The sequence below is a fragment of the Salvelinus sp. IW2-2015 genome, linkage group LG16 (assembly GCF_002910315.2).
Source record: "Salvelinus sp. IW2-2015 linkage group LG16, ASM291031v2, whole genome shotgun sequence".
NCBI classification, from domain to species: domain Eukaryota; kingdom Metazoa; phylum Chordata; class Actinopteri; order Salmoniformes; family Salmonidae; genus Salvelinus; species Salvelinus sp. IW2-2015.
This window is the reverse complement of record NC_036856.1, coordinates 19,252,964-19,276,277: the sequence shown is the minus strand read 5'-3', so window position 1 is coordinate 19,276,277 and position 23,314 is coordinate 19,252,964. Positions and strand designations below refer to the sequence as shown.

General features: G+C 44.6%; 1 protein-coding gene across 1 annotated transcript in view; it reads left to right on the top strand.

Annotated features, from left to right (window-relative positions):
- LOC111976067 (breast cancer anti-estrogen resistance protein 3-like) overlaps nucleotides 1-23,314 on the top strand; it is a 76,672-nt gene that overhangs the window by 36,057 nt on the left and 17,301 nt on the right. Inside the window, 1 exon segment of the mRNA XM_024004798.3 lies at nucleotides 19,452-19,580. Within this exon segment, the coding sequence (XP_023860566.1) occupies nucleotides 19,452-19,580 (129 nt within the window).

The window sequence follows — 23,314 nt, the reverse complement described above, 5'->3', positions numbered from 1 at the left end:
TAACAACAGGGCCCAGCTATAAACTGATCCCCCCTCATTACACCATTAGCAGGACACAGCTATAACTTGATCTCCGCCCTCCCTTACAACAGGTCAACCAGTCATATAACTGATCTCCCCTCCACCATTACACAGCGGCCCAACACAGCGTATAACTGATCTCCTCACACGATTACAACAGGACAACCAGCTATAATGATCTCCCCTCACACATTACAGCAAGGAACACCAGCTATAGACTGACTCCCCTCACACCATTACACCAAGGAGCAACCAGTCTCTATACATGATCTCCCCTCAACCATTCACACACTGGGCAACCACTATAACTGATGCTCCCTCACCATTACAACAGGACCAACCAGCTTTAAACTGATCCTCCCCTCACCAATTCACCAGGACCAGACCAGCTATAACCTGATCTCCCTCAACCATTAACACAGGACAATCCAGCTATAACTGATTCCCATTCACCATGTCACACAGGAAACCGTCTATACTGATCTCCTCAACCATTACACAGGCGAACCACATACTGATCTCCCCATCACCATTACATCAGGGCAAACCCCGCTATAACTGATCTCACCCTCACCATTACAACAGCGGTACACCAAGCTATAACTGATCTCCCTCCCACTTAACAGGACAACCGCTGACAGGGCACCCGCTCTAACTGAATCTCCCCTCATCCATTACACAGGGCAACGCAGCTTATAACTGATTCTCCCTCACCATTACACAGGGCAACCGAGCTATCAACTGATCTCCCCTGCACCCATTACACAGGGCAACACGCTATAACTGATTCCCTCACCATTATACAGGGCAACGCAGCTATAACTGATCTCCTCTCACCATTACAACAGGAAACACACCAGCTATAATGATCCCCCTCACTCTATTACCGGACTCCAGCTATACAAATGGTGAGGGGAGATCAGTTATAGCTGGTTGTCCTGTGTAATGGTGAGGGGAGATCAGTTATAGCTGGTTGACAGTCCCAGCCCTGTGTAATGGTAAATGTATTTAAAATTGGCCTACTGGATCTTAAACCATGAATAATTAATTTGGTTCGATCAATCCTAACGATGACGGCTCTCCCTCCTATTATCAGACCTGTGTTTGGGAACTTTATCTGAGATCAATTATTTTCCCTCTCCACTCCATACATTAAACATCTGTTGTGTTACATTGAGGAATTATCTAGCGTTCTAGCCTGAGGTAAAAGACCACACACACACACACACACACACACACACACACACACACACACACACACACACACACACACACAAAGCAGTCCTAATTGACAGGAGATCTGAGGTGCTCAAACAGCATGGCTGAAGCCTGTCCATCACTATTAGTACCTAGCGTCATTACAGGCAGGTGTGTGTCTGATCTCTGACAACTTACTCTCTCGCTTCAGTGAAGCCTGCTGCTGTCTGACCAACAATCCCTATCATCTCAATCTCGTTATTTCTCTATTTTCCTGTTTATCTTTCTTTCTTTCTCTTGTTCTGTTTCTTTCTATCCCTTAGGTCTTTTTCCGTTTTGTACTCCTCAGCTCCCTCTGTTTCAGCCAGGGAGCCTCCAGCCCCTCCGTACCCTGGGGTTAAGCCTGTTCTCTCTGTAGTTCAACTGCTCTGTGCTTGAGGAAACATTAAAGATGACTGCCCCGGGACTCCAGTGATCTGGCCCAGCTGCCTTGGGTCCCTCCCCAGGATGCCAGCGCTGGGCTGGGGCCTGAGTGGAGCCCTGAGTGGTGCGCTTTGGGGAAGTGCGGCGGATTTAATAGAAAAGCCCTAGGAAGGTGCTGATTTAACACAGCTACGGTGGACTCAAAAGCACATATTATTCTACTCTATCTAAACAATAAGGTCTTACAAATGGCCAAAAAACTCTGTGAAGGAAGCTTTCATCTTTTAGATAGTGACAAGTTAGACAAAGTACCACCGATCAGAACCACGCAGCTTCGGAGAAATGTGGGTATTAAGGATGAGTTCAAAGCAGCTCAGGGCCTCTTCCATATCCATCACTTCCCATGCTTTCCTGTGTGGATTTGTCCTGCGACTGGGCATCATATTACCAATATGTTGATGTGGATGAACAGGGCTATGGAGCCATGGAGCCCAGTAGTTGTAAACAGGAGAGGGGATAATGGAGGGTCAGTGGACTGCAGTAGGTCTCCTGAGGGGCCTCAGACAGAGATAGGATGCCCTGATGGGCCTATCAGTTTACCCCTAAACAGGAAGGGTGAGCCCACGCATCAAATCGCAGATGAGTGATAGAAAGGCCATGAAAGACCATTAACTACCCCCTATCTTCCTTAACCTCTGGGACTGATGGTGTCCTCCTCTCCTCTCCCCTGTCCATCCCCTCTTCCCCACAGAAAACTCAGTAATCCCTCTCAGTATTGATGTTCTGAGAGGACATTCTGGCTGTCATATTTATGTGATTAGGCCACAGGTATCATAGGTCCAATATTCTTACATAGGTATTCCTTTTGTCCAGATAGGATAGGGCAGTGTGCAGTGCGATGGCAATTGCACATCCGTGGATCTATAGGGGCGGTATGCAAATTGCAGTGGGTCTAGGGTGTCGGGTAAGTTGGAGGTGATATTATCCTTAACTAGCCTCTCAAAGCACTTCATGATGACAGAAGTGAGTGCTACAGGGCGATATTCATTTAGTTCAGTTACCTTCACTTTCTTGGGTACAGGAACAATTGTGGACATCTTGAAGCAAGTGGGGACAGCAGACTGGGATAGGGAGAGATTGAATATGTCCGTAAAAACTTCAGCCAGCTGGTTTGTGAATGCTCTGAGGACACAGCTAGGGATGCCGTCTGGGCCCGGCAGCCTTGCGAGGGTTAACACGCTTAAATGTCTTATCACGTCGGCCACAGAGAACAAGAGTTAACAGTTCTCGGGATCGGCCCGTGTCAGCGGTACTGTGTTATCCTCAAAGCGGACGAAGAAGGTGTTTAGCTTGTCCGGGAGCAAGACGTCGGTGTCCGCGACATGGCTGGTTTTCCATTTAATATACGTGATTGTCTGTAGACCCTGCCACATACGTCTGTTGTGTCTGAGCCATTGAATTGTGACTCCACTTTGCCTCTGTACTGACGTTTTTCCTGTTTGATTGCCTTACGGAGGGCATAACTGGAATGTTTGTATTCAGTCATATTCCCAGTCATCTTGTCGTGGTTAAATGCGGTGGTTTGGGCTTTCACTTTTGCGTGAATACTGCCATCTATCCACAGTTTTTGGTTTGGATAGGTTTTAATCGTCACAGTGGGAACAATATCCCCATATACACTTCCTGATGAACTCTGTCACCGTGTCAGTGTATAAGTCAATGTTATTTTCAGCGGCAACCCGGAACATGGCCGCGTGATCAAAAGCTTAATAGGAGCCTGACTGTAGGGTCCACTGAGCCTGGTCTAAGACCAGCCTCCTGGACAACTGATGAAACTGAGGAGTATTTCTGTCTGCAATAAAGCCCTTTTGTGGGAAAGATATACTCATTCTGATTGGCTGGCCTGGCTCACAAGTGGGTGAGCCTATGCCCTCCCAGGCCCACCCATGGCTGCGCCGCTGCCCAGTCATGTGAAATCCATAGATTAGGACCTAATTTATTTATTTCAATTGACTGATTTCCTTATAGGAACTGTAACTTAATAAAATAGTTGAAATTGTTGCATGTTGCGTTTGTATTTTTTTTCAGTATATATTCTATATTCTAACGCAACAAAGCGCCTATGCAAAGCCCTCCCTATGTGAATCAGAAACTTTTTCCAGCATCTGCCTGCCAGCTGAAAATCTTTTCCAGGTGTGTATGTGTAGGCTACCAGCCCCTTCCCCTCTGAAGCATAGCTGTAACCTACTCAAATAAAATTGTATTTGTCACATGCTTCATACACAACAGGTGTAGACTAACAATGCCCTTCTCTTCCCAATGCAGAGAGAAAGGAAATAGAGAAATAATAGAAAAGTAGAGCACATAATAATAAAAGTAATAATAAATACTCAATGAGTAACGATAACGTGGCTACATACTGGGCTGTACGCACTACCCTCTATAGCATTACATTTACATTTAAGTCATTTAGCAGACGCTCTTATCCAGAGCGACTTACAAATTGGAAAGTTCATACATATTCATCCTGGTCCCCCCGTGGGGAATGAACCCACAACCCTGGCGTTGCAAGCGCCATGCTCTACCAACTGAGCCACACGGGACCATAGCGCCTTGCAGTCAGATGCCAAGCAGCTGCCATACCAAGAGGTGATGCAGCCAGTCAATATGCTCTTAATGGTGCAGCTGTAGAACTGTTTGAGGATCTGGGGGCCCATGCCAAATCTTTTCAGTCTCCTGAGGGGGAAGAGGCGTTGTCATGCCATCTTCACAACTGTGTGTGTGGACCATGATAGATCCTTAGTGATGTGAACACAGAGAAACGTGAAGATCTTGACCTGCTCCACTACAGCCCTGTTAATGTATTTGGTATTTGGTCTTTTATTAGGATCCCCATTATCTGTTGCAAAAGCAGCAGCTACTCTTCCTGGGGTCCACACAAAACACGAAACACAATACAGAATGACATAATACAGAACATCAATAGACAAGAACAGCTCAAAGACAGAACTACATTAAAAAAAAATTTAAATGCACATGTAGCCTACATATCAATGCATACACACAAACTATCTAGGTCAAATAGGGGAGAGGCGTTGTGCCTCGAGGTGTTGCTTCATCTGTTTTTTGAAACAAGGTTTGCTGTTTATTTGAGTAATATGAGATGGAAGGAAGTTCCATGCAATTAGGGCTCTATATAATACTGTATGCTTTCTTGAATTTGCTCTGGATTTGGGGACTGTGAAAATACCCCTGGTGGCATGTCTGGTGGGATAAGTGTGAATGGGGATCTGTGCTCTGCCCTTTGTTTCCTGTTGTTCTCGGTTGTTGTTCTGGAAACACACTGCCAGGTCTCTGACCTTCTCCCTATAGTCTCATTGCCGTCTGTGTTCAGGCCTACCACCGGCGTGCTGTCAGCAAACTTAATAATGGTGTTGGAGTCGTGCGCGGTCACACGGTCATAGGTGAATAGGGACAACAGGAGCGGACTAAGCACGCACCTCTGAGGGGCCCCCGTGTTGAGGGTCAGCGTGGTGGATGTGTTGTTGCCCACCCTCACCATCTGGCGGCAGCCCATCAGGAAGTCCAGGATCCAGTTGCAGAGGGAGGTGTTCAGACCCAGGGTCTTTATCTTAGTAATCAGCTTGGAGGGCACTATGGTGTTGAAAGCTGAGTTGTAGTCCATGAACAGCATTCTCACATAGGTGTTCCTCTTATCGAGGTGGGAAAGGACAGTGTGCAATAGAGTTTGTGTTATGTGTGGAACTGTTGGGGTGGTATGCAAATTGGAGTGGGTCCAGGGTGTCTGGGATAATGGTGTTGATGTGAGCCATGACCATCCTTTCAAAGCCTTTCATGGCTACATATGAGTAATTTAGACAGGTTACCTTGGCGTTCTTGGGCACAGGGACTATGGTGGTCTGCTTGAAACATATAGGTATTACAGGGAGAGGTTGAAAATGTCAGTGAAGACACTTGCCAGCTGGTCAGCACATGCTCTGAGTACGCATCCTGGTAATCCGTCTGTCCGTGCAGCCTTGTGAATGTTAACCTTTTTAAAGGTCTTACTCACACCAGCTATGGCAAGCGTGATCACACAGTCGTCCGGAACAGCTGGTGCTCTCATGCATGATTCAGTGCTGCTTGCCTTGAAGTGAGAGTAGAAGGCATTTAGCTTGTCTGGTAGGCTTACGTCACTAGGTAGCTGTGGCTGGCTCAGTGCGGTTGTTGCCTGTAATCCATGGCTTCTGATTGGGATATACAGTGGGGAGAACAAGTATTTGATACACTGCCGATTTTGCAGGTTTTCCTACTTACAAAGCATGTAGAGGTCTGTAATTATTATCATAGGTACACTTCAACTATGAGAGACGGAATCTAAAACAAAAATCCAGAAAATCACATTGTATGATTTTTAAGTAATTAATTTGCATTTTATTGCATGACATAAGTATTTGATACATCAGAAAAGCAGAACTTAATATTTGGTACAGAAACCTTTGTTTGCAATTACAGAGATCATACGTTTCCTGTAGTTCTTGACTAGGTTTGCACACACTGCAGCAGGGATTTTGGCCCACTCCTCCCTACAGATCTTCTCCAGATCCTTCAGGTTTCGGGGCTGTCGCTGGGGCAATACGGACTTTCAGCTCCCTCCAAAGATTTTCTATTGGGTTCAGGTCTGGAGACTGGCTAGGCCACTCCAGGACCTTGAGATGCTTCTTACGGAGCCACTCCTTAGTTGCCAAGGCTGTGTGCTTCGTGTCGTTGTCATGCTGGAAGACCCAGCCACGACCCATCTTCAATGCTCTTACTGAGGGAAGGAGGTTGTTGCCAAGATCTCGCGATACATGGCCCCATCCATCCTCCCTCAATACGGTGCAGTCGTCCTGTCCCCTTTGCAGAAAAGCATCCCCAAAGAATGATGTTTCCACCTCCATGCTTCACGGTTGGGATGGGGTTCTTGGGGTTGTACTCATACTTCTTCTTCCTCCAAACACGGCGAGTGGAGTTAGACCAAAAAGCTCTATTTTTGTCTCATCAGACCACATGACCTTCTCCCATTCCTCCTCTGGATCATCCAGATGGTCATTGGCAAACTTCAGACAGGCCTGGACATGCACTGGCTTAAGCAGGGGGACCTTGCGTGCTCTGCAGGATTTTAATCCATGACGGCGTAGTGTGTTACTAATGGTTTTCTTTGAGACTGTGGTCCCAGCTCTCTTCAGGTCATTGACCAGGTCCTGCCGTGTAGTTCTGGGCTGATCCCTCACCTTCCTCATGATCATTGATGCCCCACGAGGTGAAATCTTGCATGGAGCCCCAGACCGAGGGTGATTGACCGTCATCTTGAACTTCTTCCATTTTCTAATAATTGCACCAACAGTTGTTGCCTTCTCACCAAGCTGCTTGCCTATTGTCCTGTAGCCCATCCCAGCCTTGTGCAGGTCTACAATTTTATCCCTGATGTCCTTACACAGCTCTCTGGTCTTGGCCATTGTGGAGAGGTTGGAATCTGTTTGATTGTGTGGACAGTGTCTTTATACAGGTAACGAGTTCAAACAGGTGCAGTTAATACAGGTAATGAGTGGAGAACAGGAGGCTTCTTAAAGAAAAACTAAAAGGTCTGTGAGAGCCGGAATTCTTACTGGTTGGTAGGTGATCAAATACTTATGTCATGCAATAAAATGCAAATTAATTATTTAAAAATCATACAATGTGATTTTCTGGATTTTTGTTTTAGATTCCGTCTCTCACAGTTGAAGTGTACCTATGATAAAAATTACAGACCTCTACATGCTTTGTAAGTAGGAAAACCTGCAAAATCGGCAGTGTATCAAATACTTGTTCTCCCCACTGTATATGTATGGTCACTGTGGGGACGACGTCATCGATGGACTTATTAATGAAGCTGGTGAATGATGTAGTAAATTCCTTAATGCTATCGGATGAATCGCGGAACATATTCCAGTCTGTGCCAGCGGAACAGTCCTGTAGCTTAGCATCCGCTTCATCGGATCACTTCCGTATTGGATGCGTCACTGGTACTTCCTGTTTGAGTTTTTGCTTGTAAGCAGGAATCAGGAGGATAGAGTTATGGTCAGATTTACCAAATAGAGGGCAAGGGAGAGCTTGGTATGCATTTCTGTGTGTGGCGTAAAGATGATCTAGTTTCTAGTTGCACAGGTGTCATGCTGGTAGAAATTAAAAAATGTTGATTTCAGTTTCCCTGCATTAAAATCACAGACTACTAGGAGAGCCGCCTCTGGGTGAGTATGTTCTATTTTAGTTATGGTGTATACAGCTCATTGAGTGAGGTCTTAGTGCCAGCATTGGTTTATGGTTGTAAATAGACAGCTACAAAAAATGTAGATGTAAACTCTCTTGGTAAATAGTATGGTCTACATCAGTGGTTCCCAAAGTTTTTATAGTTCCGTACCCCTTCAAAACATTCAACCTCCAGCTGCGTACCCCCTCTAACACCATGGTCAGCGCACTCTCAAATGTTGTTTTTGCCATCATTGTAAGCCTGCCACYATACATTTATTAAACATAAGAACGAGTGTGAGTTTTTGTCACAACCCGGCTCGTGGGAAGTGGCAAAGAGCTCTTATAGGACCAGGTTACAAATATAATATAATAATAATATTTGCGCACCCAACTCACTCAGGTGCTTCACTATATCACATTTGACGTAAGCTTGAGTTCATTTGCACACAAAAAAATCATACAATGATGGAAAGACCTTGCGGAGATTCCCTGTAATCCTAGATTCAGATCATTCAGGAGAGAAAAAACATCACCCAGATAGGCCAGTCGTGTGAGAAACTCATCATCATGCAAGCGGTCAGACAAGTGAAAATTATGGTCAATAAAGAAAACTTTAAGCTCGTCTCTCAATTAAAAAAAACGTGTCAATCCTTTGCCCCTTGATAACCAACTGACTTCTTTCTTTATGTTGTAAAAGCGTTACATGGTTGCTGCCCAAATCATTGCATAGTGCAGAAAATACACAACAGTTTAGGGGCCTTGCTTTAACAAAGTTAACCATTTTCACTGTAGTGTCCAAAACGTCTTTCAAGCTGTCAGGCATTCCCTTGGCAGGCAGAGCTTCTCGGTGGATGTTGCAGTGTACCCAAGTGGTGTTGGGAGCAACTCCTTGCACGAGCATTACCACTTCCCTATGTCTCCCTGTCATGGCTTTTGCGCCATAAGTACAGATACCAACATGAGCAACAGCTACTTTTGGCTACATACGGACCGTTAGTGGAATTCCCGCGAGAGAGTAACAGTTAATGTGATTGGATGTAAATTATTTGACTAGGCTACCTGTATTTGACATTGTGTTGTTATTTCGCTGAACACTAGATGGTTTCATTTTATTTTTGGCAGTGAAACGAGGATACTCAAGCGAGAAAAAAACCTCACCCAAATGTATAGCCCCGTTGGAAAATATAAATGGACTGTTTGAAAATACTGGTATTTTTTCAATCCTGAATCACATTTTTATTTGGTGTACCCCCGACGGCATTGCACGTATCTCCGTTTGGGAATATCTGGTCTACATCTTATCCTTCATGCCATTCTGTCCTACTGATGCATAGAAAAACCAGCTAGTTGTATATTATCCATGTCCTTTTTCAGCCACGACTCTGAGAAACATAGGATTTTACAGTTTTTCATGTCCCGTTGAAAGGATAGTCTCGAACGGAGCTCGTCCAGTTTGTTTTCCAGTGATTGTACATTCGCTAATAGAACTGAGGGTAGAGGTGGTTTATGTACTCGCCGACGTAGTTTCGTTAAGGTGCCCACGCGTCGGCCTCTCTGGTCTGGGGTGAGCAGTATGTCCTGCGCCTCCGACTCGTTGAAGTAGAAATCTTCATCCCAGTTGAGGTTAGTGATCGCTGTTCTGATGTCCAGAACTCTTTTCTGTCACAGGAAACGATGGTGGAAATATTATGTACAAAAAAGAAAAGAAACACACAAAATAGCAGAATTGGTCAGTTGCCTGTAAAACGGCTGCTGTCCACTGCAGCGTCATTCTCAGCCCTACTGATAATACAAGCATGATTCAGAAGGTATTTTTATTAGAATGTATTCACTTTTAAATTCTAGTTAGGGATACTACAGTTATCACATTTCAAATTGGATTTATTAACTACAAATAGGTAAGATGTGTTTTTAATTCTGATGCCGCTCTGCACACACAAGATTGTTAGCTAGCTAGCCTCTCTGGTCCAAAGTTAAGCCAACTCTAAAGTTCAAAGACATTCAAAGTTCCTCCATAGAAGCCACTCCTCCGTAGGTATAATTCCGTGGGCCTAATTCAGATAATGCATGTCATCACAAGATGCCCAGTGCATCAAGCAAAGCCTCTTCTTCCACCCTCTCTCACTCATCTTGCACTCTACACTTGTCTTTCCATCACACATGTAAACAACTCATTGAGCTATAGCCTGCCAGCTCCATAGCAAGCTGCTATATCCGCACTGCATGATTGGTCATTGAAGTAATTCAATGTCGAGATAAATGTAAAAAATATATATGATTTCAGAGGTTTAAAAAGGAACAGGAAGGAACTATTTAAACCGGTACTTTTTGGGGGATTTGAACCAGTTCAGAACTTTATTTTGCTGGTCGGAACAGTGGAACGGAACAAAAAAAAGTATGGTTCTGTTCAGAACAACCCCTGGTTTTAACCCAGAGAGATTTACTTCTGACGAGCCGCTGCAGTTAGCATCATCTGGAGCAAGAGCTGGAGGGGCCAGCTCTCTGAGGAGAACCCACTAAACACATCCCCATTTCCTCAAGTCATTAAGTCACACAATGAACCTGAACCATGTCCAGTAACTCACAGCCATGCCCTCAAAACAAACAAATAACTGTGTCCTATTTTCATCTGGAAGGATGGCACTTCTGCAACTATCCCACTGTGTTTGGCTCTGTATCCTTCTGGAGGTTGTGTCTTTTAGCTAGCAATCCGAAAGAAGATGACAGTGACACCGCTTAACTGTTTTAGGGAATGGCAGTAGGGTAATGTGATGAAGCCCAGCCAGAGATATGCACTCGATGCACTCATGATTGACAGTCCGCCTAACATGGATAGGTGCTTTCCACGATGATGACATGGACAGTAACGAGAAGCCACCCCATGATCAGTCATGCAAATGTGTGAACATTCAGGCATAGGGGAGAGGGAGTGAGTTGAGCCAAAGGGGTAAGTTGAGCCACCCTTGTTTCTAGGAAACCATACACAAAATGTATCATTTGACCGAATATTTAGGAAGAGATCATCATTTTGTGTAGTCTGTGAAGGAATAAACCACATGGAGAAAGTGGTAAGCAAGTTAGGTAAAAAAAAAAAATCACTAAGTCAAATTAATTTGTGTTAGAGGTTTCATGATGCTTGTATCTAAACCATAGTAGATCATTTTAAGATTGTTGCATACATCAGTTGAAGTCTCTATAAGCTTCAATATGAGCTCCTAAACCTAGCATGAAAGTGCATCCTTGTATCTGTGTGGGATAATATAAACTCAGCAAAAAAAGAAATGTCCTCTCACTGTCAACTGCGTTTATTTTCAGCAAACTTAACATGTGTAAATATTTGTATGAACATAAGATTTAACAACTGAGACATAAACTGAACAAGTTCCACAGACATGTGACTAACAGAAATGGAAACTTAGTTACCCTGATGGAGGGATTAACTATGTCCATCGTATCATCAGGCCCCTCAGGAGTAATTATACCAGAGCTATTTTTAAACTCAGGTTAAGAGTTGATTTCCTCAATGGACAGCTATGTGAACCAGGGCCTGCTGTAATTCTTCAACATTGTAAAGTGGTTCCTCAGTGCTGTTGAAAAGCCACGAGATGCCAAGAAAATCTACTTCAGTTGCAGTGGAGGCTGCTGAGGGGAGGACAGCTTATAATAATCGCTGGAACGGAGCGAATGGTATGGCATCAAACACATGTAAACCATGTGGTTGATATATTCGATACCATTCCACTGATTCCGCTCAAGCCATTACCACGAGCCCGTTCTCTCAATTAAGATGCCACCAACCTCCTGTGTTCAGTTGGCGTCAAGTTCCCCATACCGCTATAAAACGGCCTTAATTAAACTGGGCTAAGTGTTGAGGAAAGGGAGAGAAGGAGCTCTGTGAGTGTGAATGGAGGTTGAAGGTCTTTGGTAGTATTATGTAATGAATTGAAAAAAGGAAAGACCGAAGCAAAGACAAACAGCTCCTGGAAAGATACTTTTCCCAGGCTGCTGTCTGGGTATGGAGTGTCTGGTCACTGTAATTTTGTGGCTTAAGGGTGTTGGCTGGGTCTACAGACTGTTGACAACATGGAGAGAGTATGCATGCCTGCCCTGCCTCGGCCCATCCTTCAGTACAATGCCAGTGCCCTCAGTGGTTATTTCAGTCTGTGCTCCCCTGCTTGGGCCTGGGATTGGAAGCCTCTATATATACATGACATGTATAAATACCCAATGGGTGGAGATGGAAGGATGAGAACCTTTCCATACTGGGCAAAACTTTCACCGCTTTATGAGTTATAGCTACTTCATTTTTTTTATTTCAGTGAGATTTTTTAGGATTTACATTACATCATTGACATAGTGGCCATAGGCTATGTTTGCTTCCTTTTCTGTGGTATTGCAGGGCCATGTGGTGCTGTGGTATTGCAGGGCCATGTGGTGCTGTTATTTCAGGGCCATGTTGTGCTGTGGTATTTTATGTAATATTGCATTGCACACTATTCAGGCCTGTCCAGATGAAACGACTGACCCGTTGTATCATCTGGGGGTACACGCCAAAACATGCCAGAGTCTTTATCACAACGACACGGGACAGTTCTGACACATGCCACACATACGGTGCCCAGGGTGAACAATGTGTTCACCCTGGCCACAGTATCCATGGGAATAACATATATGGTACTGGGTCATGTGACAAACACATGTTGATGCCTCAAAGCCTGTGACAGAGGATAATGCTCGAGCCATAGATATGATTCTGGTTGGTTGTTCAGGGCAGTAAAATACCATACTGGCCTGTATTCTTACCTATCCTATTCTCTATTCTCACTGGATGGCATCAATATCAAATCAAAGTTTATTGGTCGCGTACACAGATTAGCAGGTGTTATAGCGAAGTGCGTGTTACATTTCCAACAGTGCAGTAGAATGTCGCGCCCATACAAGAAAAATACGTGACTAATCAAAACAAGACATCAAGAAATAACAATCCAAAGTACATAAATATGCGGTGTGTTTAGACAGTATATCATCTGGAAAAGAAAATAGTATGTAGAGCAGTAGGTATATTAGGATGAGCTATGTTGAGAATACAGTATATACATACACAGTGAGTAAACAACAGTATATAAACAGAATACGAGGTAACCAGCGTTCAATGACTCTATATACGCGGGCATTAGTCTCAAGGTGCAGGGCTGAGTGCCGGGCAGGTAGCTGGCTAGAGATGGCTGTTCAAAAGTCTGATGGTGTTAGAAGCTTTTTCTCAGTGTTCTCGGTCCTGGATCTGATGCACCTGTACTGTCTCTGCCTGCTAGATGGTAGCAGAGTGAACAGACTGTTGCTTGGGTAGCTGAGGTCCTTAATTATCTTCTTGGCCTTCCTTTGACAACGAGTGTTGTAAATGTCCTGGAGGGCAGGCAGCGTGCCCCCGGTGATGCGTTGGACTGACCGCACCATCCTCTGGAGGGCAGGCAGCGTGTCCCCGGTGATGCGTTGGACTGACTGCACCATCCTCTGGAGGGCAGGCAGCGTGTCCCCGGTGATGCGTTGGACTGACCGCACCATCCTCTGGAGGGCCATGCGCAGGGTGGGCTATGTTATTTTCTAAATGTAATCATTATAGTTAATAGTCACCTGTCCAAAATTGTAATCAGTAATTTAACTTTTGGATTACCAAACTCAGTACTGTAATCTGATTACTTTCAGTTACTTTTAGATTACTTTCCCCTTAAAGGGTATTAGAAGAAGACAAAAATTCTACGAAATCTATTGCAGGATAAATCAATGTTAGAGTTTACTTGGCTGGCCATACATGGATGTTGCATTTTACTTTATAGGTTGGTTAAGTAGGTTTCATCTAACCCATTGCTATATGTTTACTTTTTTTTTAAAGTCTGTCAGATTTCCAGTCATTCCAATTAATTGAATACTCCTTGAACTTCAAGAATAGGAAATATGGAAATGTTGTTTTACCTGAGCATAACACACAAATGAAGTACTTACTATTCTGTTCTTTATTTTTTTGTCATGGAAGACTGATTGGATTAATTGCTTCGAGTTGAAAAACAATGTTGCTCACATGGAATGGCGTGCTTTGAGCACTACCGAAAAGTGTTATTTGCATGTGAAAATGTATGCCATATGCTGCATTTGCTACAGGCCTATTGTTTACGTTTTTGTTGGTGACACTTTGATATATCTATAACTTGCAGCTGTTTAAGTCTATCAAAAGTGTGTGAGTTTGAGCATGTGTCTGCTAGGCCTATGGACATAAAAAAAGATTGATAGGCAGGCAGCTTAAACTTCTTCAATTCCACCATTATTGGTTTAAAATATACATATACATTTGTGAACAGCCATCCGCAACAACTACAATATGTAAGGCGCAAATACTTAAATGAGAGAGCAGTAGTGTGATTCACATCAATGTGCGATGTAGATATCAATAATAATATCGCTCCGTAGGCTAGACTACCGCTGTCGTCCTTACCCCTAGGCTTTTATTCAAGATGGATTATCTTTGGATACCGACATTATTAACACCATTGGAAGACAGCCTGGTCTGTAGCTTACAAAAGCCCATTCATGCTCTTTTCCCGCAATCCATCAAAAGCATATTGTGTGCCATCATAGTTGTCGGTGACTTCTGATCAGACTCGCTCAGGCGAAGCAAATTTAAACTTGCCCCTTTTTTCAATGCTGATTTGAATGTCATTGAGAAAACAGAAAGGTGTCAACTCATTTTTCCGCAACCATCCTTTATGAATTTAAAAGTAATCCTAGAAGTAATCATCTAGTTTTTCTAAAGTATCTGTAATTTGATTACAATCTTTTTGTTGGTAACGTAACAGATTACCGTTTTTTTGTAATCCATTACATGTAATCTGTTACTCCCAAACCCTGGCCATGCTATTGAGGGTGGCACAGTTGCCGTACCAAACTGTAATGCAGCCCGACAGAATGCTTGCTCTCAATGGTGCATCCATAGACATTTGCGAGGCCCCGTCATTGTGGATGGGGTGGTGCTCCCTCTTCTGTCTCCTGCAATCCACGATCAGCTCCTTATTTTTTTTTTATGCTGAAAGAGAGGTTATTTCCTGGAACCACTCCGCCACAGCTCTAACCTCCTCCATGTAGGCTGTCTCATCATTGTCAGGCCTACCACTGTCATGTCGTCAGCAAACTTGATGACTGAATTATAGTCTTGCGTATCCATGCAGTCATGGGTGAACAGGGAGTACAGGAGGGGCTGAGCACAGGGGAGTACAGGGGGGCCCCCATGTTGAGGATCAGCGTAGCGGAGGTGTTGCTGCCTACCCTCACCACCTGGGGTCGGTCCGTCAGGAAGTCTAGGACCCAGTTGCACAGAGTTCAGACCCAGGACCCTGAACTCAGTGATGAGCTAGGAGGGCACTATGGTGTTGAAAGCAGAGCTGTAGTCGATGAACAGCATTCTCACATAGGTTTTCCTCTTGTCCAGGTGGGATAGGGCAGTGTACAGTGCAATGGCGCCCCAACAGATCCACTGATGACACAATCGCCATTGCCAAGAGTGTGCAAAGCTGTCATCAAGGCAAAGGGTGGCTACTTTGAAGAATATCAAATATAAAAAATATTTTCATTCATTTGTTTTTTGGTTACTACATGATTCCATATGTGTTATTTAATAGTTTTAGGGTCTTCTCTATTTTTCTACAATGTAGAAAATAGTACAAATACAGAAAACCCTTGAATGAGTAGGTGTGTCCAAACTTTTGACTGGTACTGTACATATATTTTTTTACCCATATTTATCCCCCTTTTTTTGCCGATAAACTACTAACATAAAACATTTTAACTGGTAAAAAAAGTTTGCCCCTATCCACCTTTCGATGATATTATTGTAGTGTGTAGCCCAAACTGTTCGGACACTAGAGACAGAAGTTGGCAGATCGACAGTACCGACTGCATACAAGTCCCATGATGCTTGCAAAACGGAGAACGTCATCATGTTCGTGAGAGTCTCATCTTTCCATAGAGGGATCATATTAGTTTGTTGCCCAAATGGTTCGGACACTACAGAAGTTTTTGTGAGAAGACAGATTTTCGGGGTGTCTCCTGGTCTGACAAACATCGCTGTAGCTCTGCCTCCTTCCAACGCAGAGGCGGAAGGCCGTGGATACAGTGGATTGAGACGCAGTCCATTTAAAAAAAGATATCTCTAGCTTAAACAGATTATGTTATGTAACATCCCCCTGGAGATCCTGTAAAACTCTTCACACTGCTTTACTGCTGTGATTAGGCTAAGCTTGTTTCAACCACTATGGATAATTCTATCATTCGTTTTTGACTTCTAGGCTTATAGCTTTCGAGGATATAGAATATCTGACTCTGGCTTAGCTTGAATGTGTTTGTGAGATGCCGGCTCTCTCTATCCTCAGCTTCCCCAGGGCTAGTGGGACGTTTCTTGGGGAGCATTGGGCCGTGCAGGAATCACACATGGCTGACAGGCTGTTGACAGCTCCCCTCGCCCAGGGTATGTTTGTGTGTGTCTGTGCAAGCATGTGTGAGCTTCCACAGTAAAGCAGAGTGAGAGAGACGGCCTGCCAGCGAAGGATGCAGTGTAAGAAGAATATTCACTACTACTGTCATGACATTTACAAGACTTTTGCTTGCATACATTGCCCACCAATCTAAGTTTAGCATGCAGGCTATGCATATGGATAGGCTTATGCTTCAAGATGAGGCTCTCTCGTCTTCTCTCGTGGACAGTCTCAGGCACAGACACCCATAGCCTCACTAGAGGAAGTTTAACCCTAGACTATCTTTTCAATAGGGTACTGAGGTCATAACTAAGTCTGAGACTTGCCTTTGAAACATATTAAACCTATTTTAATCTGATGAGCAGCAGGTCCACTGTCTCTCCAACGGAACAGATATACTAAAAATATATATACAGATATAAAACAGTAGCAGCAGCCCATAGCTGACAGTGATTTAGTCCACTTAATTAGCTCTCTGCTAGGTCGTTCCACCTCAAAAAGCACAAGAAAGATGATTTCAACACCCACCATCTCAGATTGTTCTAAAATTGTTGATGTTGTTAGAAACAGATAAGATTAGCATTCCTGTTAACATTATTTGGTTGAAATATAATTTTATCAGAACCTGGTGGATGTAGGATGAGACATAAACCTAACAACTTCACTGACTAATTCCTCTGAATAGGGAAAAGAAAACATCACCAAATTCACTGAGAATACGTTACATAGGATGAAGAAATAATACTCTGAGCCGCAGCTCCATACTACTTGGTATACATAGAGAACTGATACTGTTTACTCTTGTTAGGGTGGAATTGGCGTGTGGGGTCTGTGGGTGGCTTGTGACAATTTCTTTGGATTCTTCATCTCTTACTCATTGTTAGAAACACGTTTGGTCCAAATCAGATGTTAGGTACTATATGTATTGAATATTATATGAATCCTATAAATGGCAAATTTGGGTGCAATGAATTAGCTAAATTTCTCAGAGATCAAATTATATTTCAACAGAATAATGTTGCAGGAATGCTAATCTTATCTGTTTCAAACTACAGAAATGATTTCAGAACAATCTGAGATGGTGGGTGTCATGGCTTGCTGAAATGACATGGAACAACACTGCTAAAATAAATAGCTGCATATTACCTCAAGCTTGAGTTTCCGATGCTTACCCCCTCCACCCGCAAAAATAAAACACCATTTCCTGGAGCCTTACTTCAGTTTTATTTGGCATATAATTCTGTCGGCCACAACAGAAAACTGAAATTTACAGTCCTTCCGTATGTTCTCTCTGGGGTTGAAGGTGAACAGTCTAACAGATTTAGCAGTGGGTTAAACAGTGGAAACAAATTGCCTGTTAAGCTCAGCACACTGCTTCTGGAAGTGGTCAGACAGGCAAAACACTGTGCATTCTGAACATTCCTAACAGTTAGCCAATGTCAAGAAGGCCTCATGCTATTTTAGAAGGGGACAAATGGGTATATGATACTGTACGTTCCTGTCCTGTCCCAGACCCTTAAAGGGAAAAACACAGCTGTGAAGAGTTTCTGTCCCGAAGGCCATTGTCATATTACATCATTGTTGTTGATCAATGTTCATCTGTATTGTCAATATTCCCAGAAAGATCATTGTTGTAGTATGCAGAGACAAAGATGGCACTAGGCAAGTAAGGTTAATGCAGAGGTTGTACACAAACAACAATTTATTAGAAAACCAAGTATAATATTGGTCACTGGAGAAAGGTATTGAGTTGATGTAACACAATAATCCTATTGGTCATCGCTCACCCTTAGGGTCAATGCTGAATAGCCAATCAACTCCCTCCTCCCACAACCTCCTCTACCTCTCCTTCTCTTTATGAACCAGGTCTTGGCAGCCCCTAGTAATCCTCAGATTGTGTTTTGGAAAGTTGCAGGTTTGGTGCCAACATCCAAAAATAACACAATGGCTACAGTAATTTCCTCCAGAGTCTAATCCTGCCTGCCATCTCCAGGGGGTTCGTTTAAAGAGCAACACAATTATAAATCATTATGGAGTGTGTTGTTCTGGCTGGGTCTACTGGACCTCTAGTTAATGAAGTAGAAAACTGAGGCTCGGTTTAATCCCACGAGTGGCGCCACAGGAGGGAAATTTCAGTATCACTCTGATCATTTATCGACATAGATACTGGTATATTGCGGGCAGACTGAGAGGTTGCACAACAACAGACCAATCCTTTTGTAATGTGTTTACAAAACCCAATTCAGGACAAGCAGCTAGCCTAGTGGTTGGAGCGTTGGACTAGTAACCGAAAGGTTGCAAGATTGAATCCCTGAGCTGGTAAAAATCTGTCGTTCTGCCCCTGAACAAGGCAGTTAAACCACTGTTCCTAGGCCGTCATTGAAAATAACTGACTTGCCTAGTTAAATAAAGGTTAAAAAAAGAATGTGTAGGTGAAGTCTATCGATTGTGAAGGAGGATAGGTTTTGTAAATCATAGTGTGTCACAACAGCCCGGCATACTGGACTCTGTCAAATAAAATAAAATAAAAGTGAATTGGTTGTGTACACACTGCACTCTATATGAGTGAGTATGTCATAGCAGTCAGGTGAGGGAGGTAGAGGTAGGTGTGTTGTGTTCCGCCCTGAGGCCTCTCGCTGGGGCGGGGCAGAGGGGCGTGGCAACGAGACCAGGATATGACACAGCAGTAAAAGCAGAGGCAGGTAGAGCCCTCGCCAGTTGCAGCCTTCGGCATGGTGTGGCTCTGGGAAATTACAGCCCAGAACACAAAGAGGGGAGGAGAGCCATGTATGACACATTGCTTACACAGATAGAAAGAGAGGGAGAGAGAAAAAGAAAGAGAAAGAGAAAGAGAACGTGTGAGAGGTAGATACAGTAGAGGGAGAGTTACATTTAAAAGGTTTACCACACAGACAGGAGCAGACAGCCAGTGCAGTGCACACAGTGTGCCCTCTCAGTGCAGCATCCATGTCTGTGAGGATCCCAGTACTGAAAGAAGCTGTTGTTCCTGTCTATGTGCAGTTCTCCAGGGACAAGTACATAATGGAGGGCCCGCCGGAGAAACTACGCAAAGAGTTGGAGGAAGAGCTGAAAATGGCCAGTGAGGAGCCATGCAGCCACGCCTGGTACCATGGAGCCATTCCCAGACAGGTAAGACACACACAGACAAAAATAAATCAAATCAAATTTTCTTTGTCACATGTTTCGTAACAAACAACAGATGTAAATTGACAGTGAAATGCTTACTTACGAGCCCTTCCCAACAATACAGAGAGAAAGAAAATAGAGAAATAATAGAAAAGTAATAATAAATACACAATGAGTAACTATATATAATGTACACAGGGTCAATGTGCAGGGGTACGAGGCAGTACATCTACCTCAATATAATAAAATGACTAGGCAACATAATAGATAATAAACAGTAACAGCAGCATATGTGATGAGTCAAAAAAGTTAGTGCAAAAAGGGTCAATGCAGATAGTCCGGGAAGATATTTGGTTAACTATTTAACTAACCATTTAGCAGTCTTATGGCTTGAGGGTAGAAGCTGTTCAGGGTCCTCTTGGTTCCAGACTTGGTGCATTGGTACTGCGTGCCATGCGGTAGCAGAGAGAACAATCTATGACTTGGGTGGCTGGAGTCTTTGACAATTTCTAAAGCTTTCTTTTGACACTGCCTGGTATAGAGATCCTGGATGGCAGGGAGCTCGGCCCCAGTGATGTACTGGGCTATATGCACTACTCTCTGTAGCGCTTTGCGGTCGGATGCTGAGCAGTTGCCATACCAAGCAGTGACGCAGCCAGTGAAGATGCTCTCAATGGTGGAGCTGTATAACTTTTTGAGGATCGGAGGGCCCATGCCAAGTCTTTTCAGCCTCCTGAGGGGGAAGAGGTGTTGTCGTACCCTCTTCATGACTGTGTTGGTGTGTTTGGAGAATGATAGATCCTTAGTGATATGGACACAGAGGAACTTGAAGCTTTCGACCCACTCCACTACAGCCCAGTTGATGTGAATGGGGGCGTGCTCGGCCCTTTATCTCAGCTTCTTTGTCTTATTGACGTTGACGGAGAGGTTGTTGTCCGGGCACCACACTGCCAGGTCTCTGACCTTCTCCCTATAGGCTGTCTCACCACCGTCATCAGCAAACTTAATGATGGTGGGTGAACAAGTAGTAAAGGAGGGGACTAGGCACACACCTCTGAACGGCCTCCGTGTTGAGGGTCAGCATTGCGGATGTGGTGTTGCCCACCCTCACCACCTGGGGGCGGCCCGTCAAGAAATCCAGGATTCACTTCCAGAGGGAGGGGTTCAGTCCCAGGGTCCTTAGCTTAGTGATGAGCTTTAGTCAATGAACAGTATTCTCACATAGATGCTCCTCTTGTCAAGGTGGGAGAGAGCAGTGTGGAGTAGAGAATAGAGATTGCGTCATCTGTGGATCTGTTGGGGCGGTATGCGAACTGGAGTGGGCCCAGGGTGTCTGGGATGATGGTGTTGATGTGAGCTATGACCAGACTTTCAAAGCATTCCATGGCTACAGATGTGAGTGCTATGGGACAGAAGTAATTTACAAAGGTTACCTTGGTGTTCTTGGGCACAGGGACTACGGTGGTCTGCTTGAAACATGTACTGTAGGTATTACAGACAGGGTCAGGGAGAGGTTGAAAATATCAGCTAAGACACTTGCCAGCTGGTCAGTGCATGCTCTGAGTACACATCCTGGTAATCCGTATGGCCCTGCGGCCTTGTTAATGTTAACCTGTTTAAAGGTCTTACTCACGTCGGCTTTGGCGAGCGTGATAACACAGTCGTACAGAACATGCATTGTTCAGTGTTGCGTGCCTCGAGCGAGCATAGAAGGCATTTAGCTCGTCTGGTAGGCTCGTGTCAACTTGGCAGCTCGCGACTGGGTTACCCTCTGTAATCCGTGATCGTTTGCAAGCCCTGCTACATCTGACAAGTGTCAGAGCTGGCGTAGTATGATTCGATCATACTCCTATATGGATGCTTTGCCTGTTTGATAGCTCGTCGGAGGGCATAGAGGGATTTCTTATAAGTGTGCCGCTTCTTGAAAGTGGCAGCTCTAGCCTTTAGCTCAGTGCGAATGTTGCCTGTAATCGGCATATGTACATATGGTCACATTGTGGGGGCGTTGTCGTAGTCAATGCACTTATTAATGAAGCCGGTGACTGATGTGGTAAACTCTTCAATGCAATCGGATAAATCCCGGAACATATTCCAGTCTGTGCTAGCGAAAGAGTCCTGTAGCTTAGGATCCGCTTCATCGGACCACTTCCATATTGGGCACGTCACTGGTACTTCTAATTTGAGATTTTTCTTGTAAGCAGGAATCAGGAGGATATACTTATGGTCAGATTTGCCAAATGGATGGCGAGGGAGAGCTTTGTATGCGTCTCTGTGTGTGGAGTAAAGGTGATCTAGATTTTTTTTACCTCTAGCACAGGTGACATGCTGGTAGAAATGAGGTAAAACGGATTTCAGTTTCCCCGCATTAAAATCACCACTAGGAGTGCCGCCTCTGGATAAGCATTATCTTGTTTGCTTATGGCCCTATTCAGCTCGTTGAGTGCGGTTTTAGTGCCAGCATAGGTTTGTGGTGGTAAATAGCCACACAAACATGCACACACACACACACACACACACACATTCTCTGGAGGAACAACTCAGCTGCTGTTTAATGATTTATTATGAGCCTTATTTTAGCTTGGGTCAAAGGATTTTTGATAATGTATTTTTTTGCGGCCGGCGGCACACGCTGGCTCTTTGTGAAAGAGGATAGTCCAATAAAGAGATGGAGCTGACAGAGGAGAGAGGCTTACCGTGAAACATGACTAGCCCAATGAAAGCATGCAGAGAGGGGAGGGGTTCCCATGTTGCCAACAGCTACGACTGGGTATCCAGTTGCACACTTATTTCATTCAGGGCCCTGTCATTCCTGCTGCCTGTTGGTCACCCACCCACCCTGTAGGGTAATCACAGCACTGCCTGTTGGTCACCCACCCACCCTGTAGAGTAATCACAGCACTGCCTGTTGGTCACCCACCCACCCTGTAGAGTAATCACAGCACTGCCTGTTGGTCACCCACCCTGTTTAAGAGTAATCACAGCAACTGCCTGTTGGTCCACCCCCCTTTAGAGTAATCACAGCACTGCCTGTTGTCACCACCCCTTGTGAGAATCACAGCACTGCCTGTTGGTCCCACCCACCCTGTGGAGGAATCACAGCACTGCCTGTTGGTCCACCCACCCACCTGTAGAGTATCACAGCACTGCCTGTTGGTCACCCACCACCCTGTTAGAGTAATCACAGCACTGCCTGTTGGTCACCCACCCACCTTGTAGAGTAATCACAGCACTGCCTGTTGGTCACCCACCACCTGTAGAGTAATCACAGCACTGCCTGTTGGTCACCCACCCTGTGGAGGAATCACAGCACTGCCTGTTTGGTCACCACCCCTGTGGAGTAATCACAGCACTGCCTGTTGGTCACCCACCCACCTTAGAGTAATCACAGCACTGCCTGTTGGTCACCCACCCACCCTGTAGAGTATCACAGCACTGCCTGTTGGTCACCCACCACCCTGTAGAGTAATCACAGCACGCCTGTTGGTCACCCACACCCTGTAGAGTAATCACAGCACTGCCTGTTGGTCCACCCCCACCTGTAAGTAATCACAGCACTGCCTGTTGGTCACCAACCCTTGTGAAGGAATACAGCCACTGCCTGTTGGTCACCCACCTGTGGAGGAATCACAGCACTGCCTGTTGGTCACCCACCACCTGGTAGAGTATCACAGCACTGCCTGTGGGTCACTCACCACCCTGTAGAGTAATCACAGCATGCCTGTTGTCACCCCCACCCT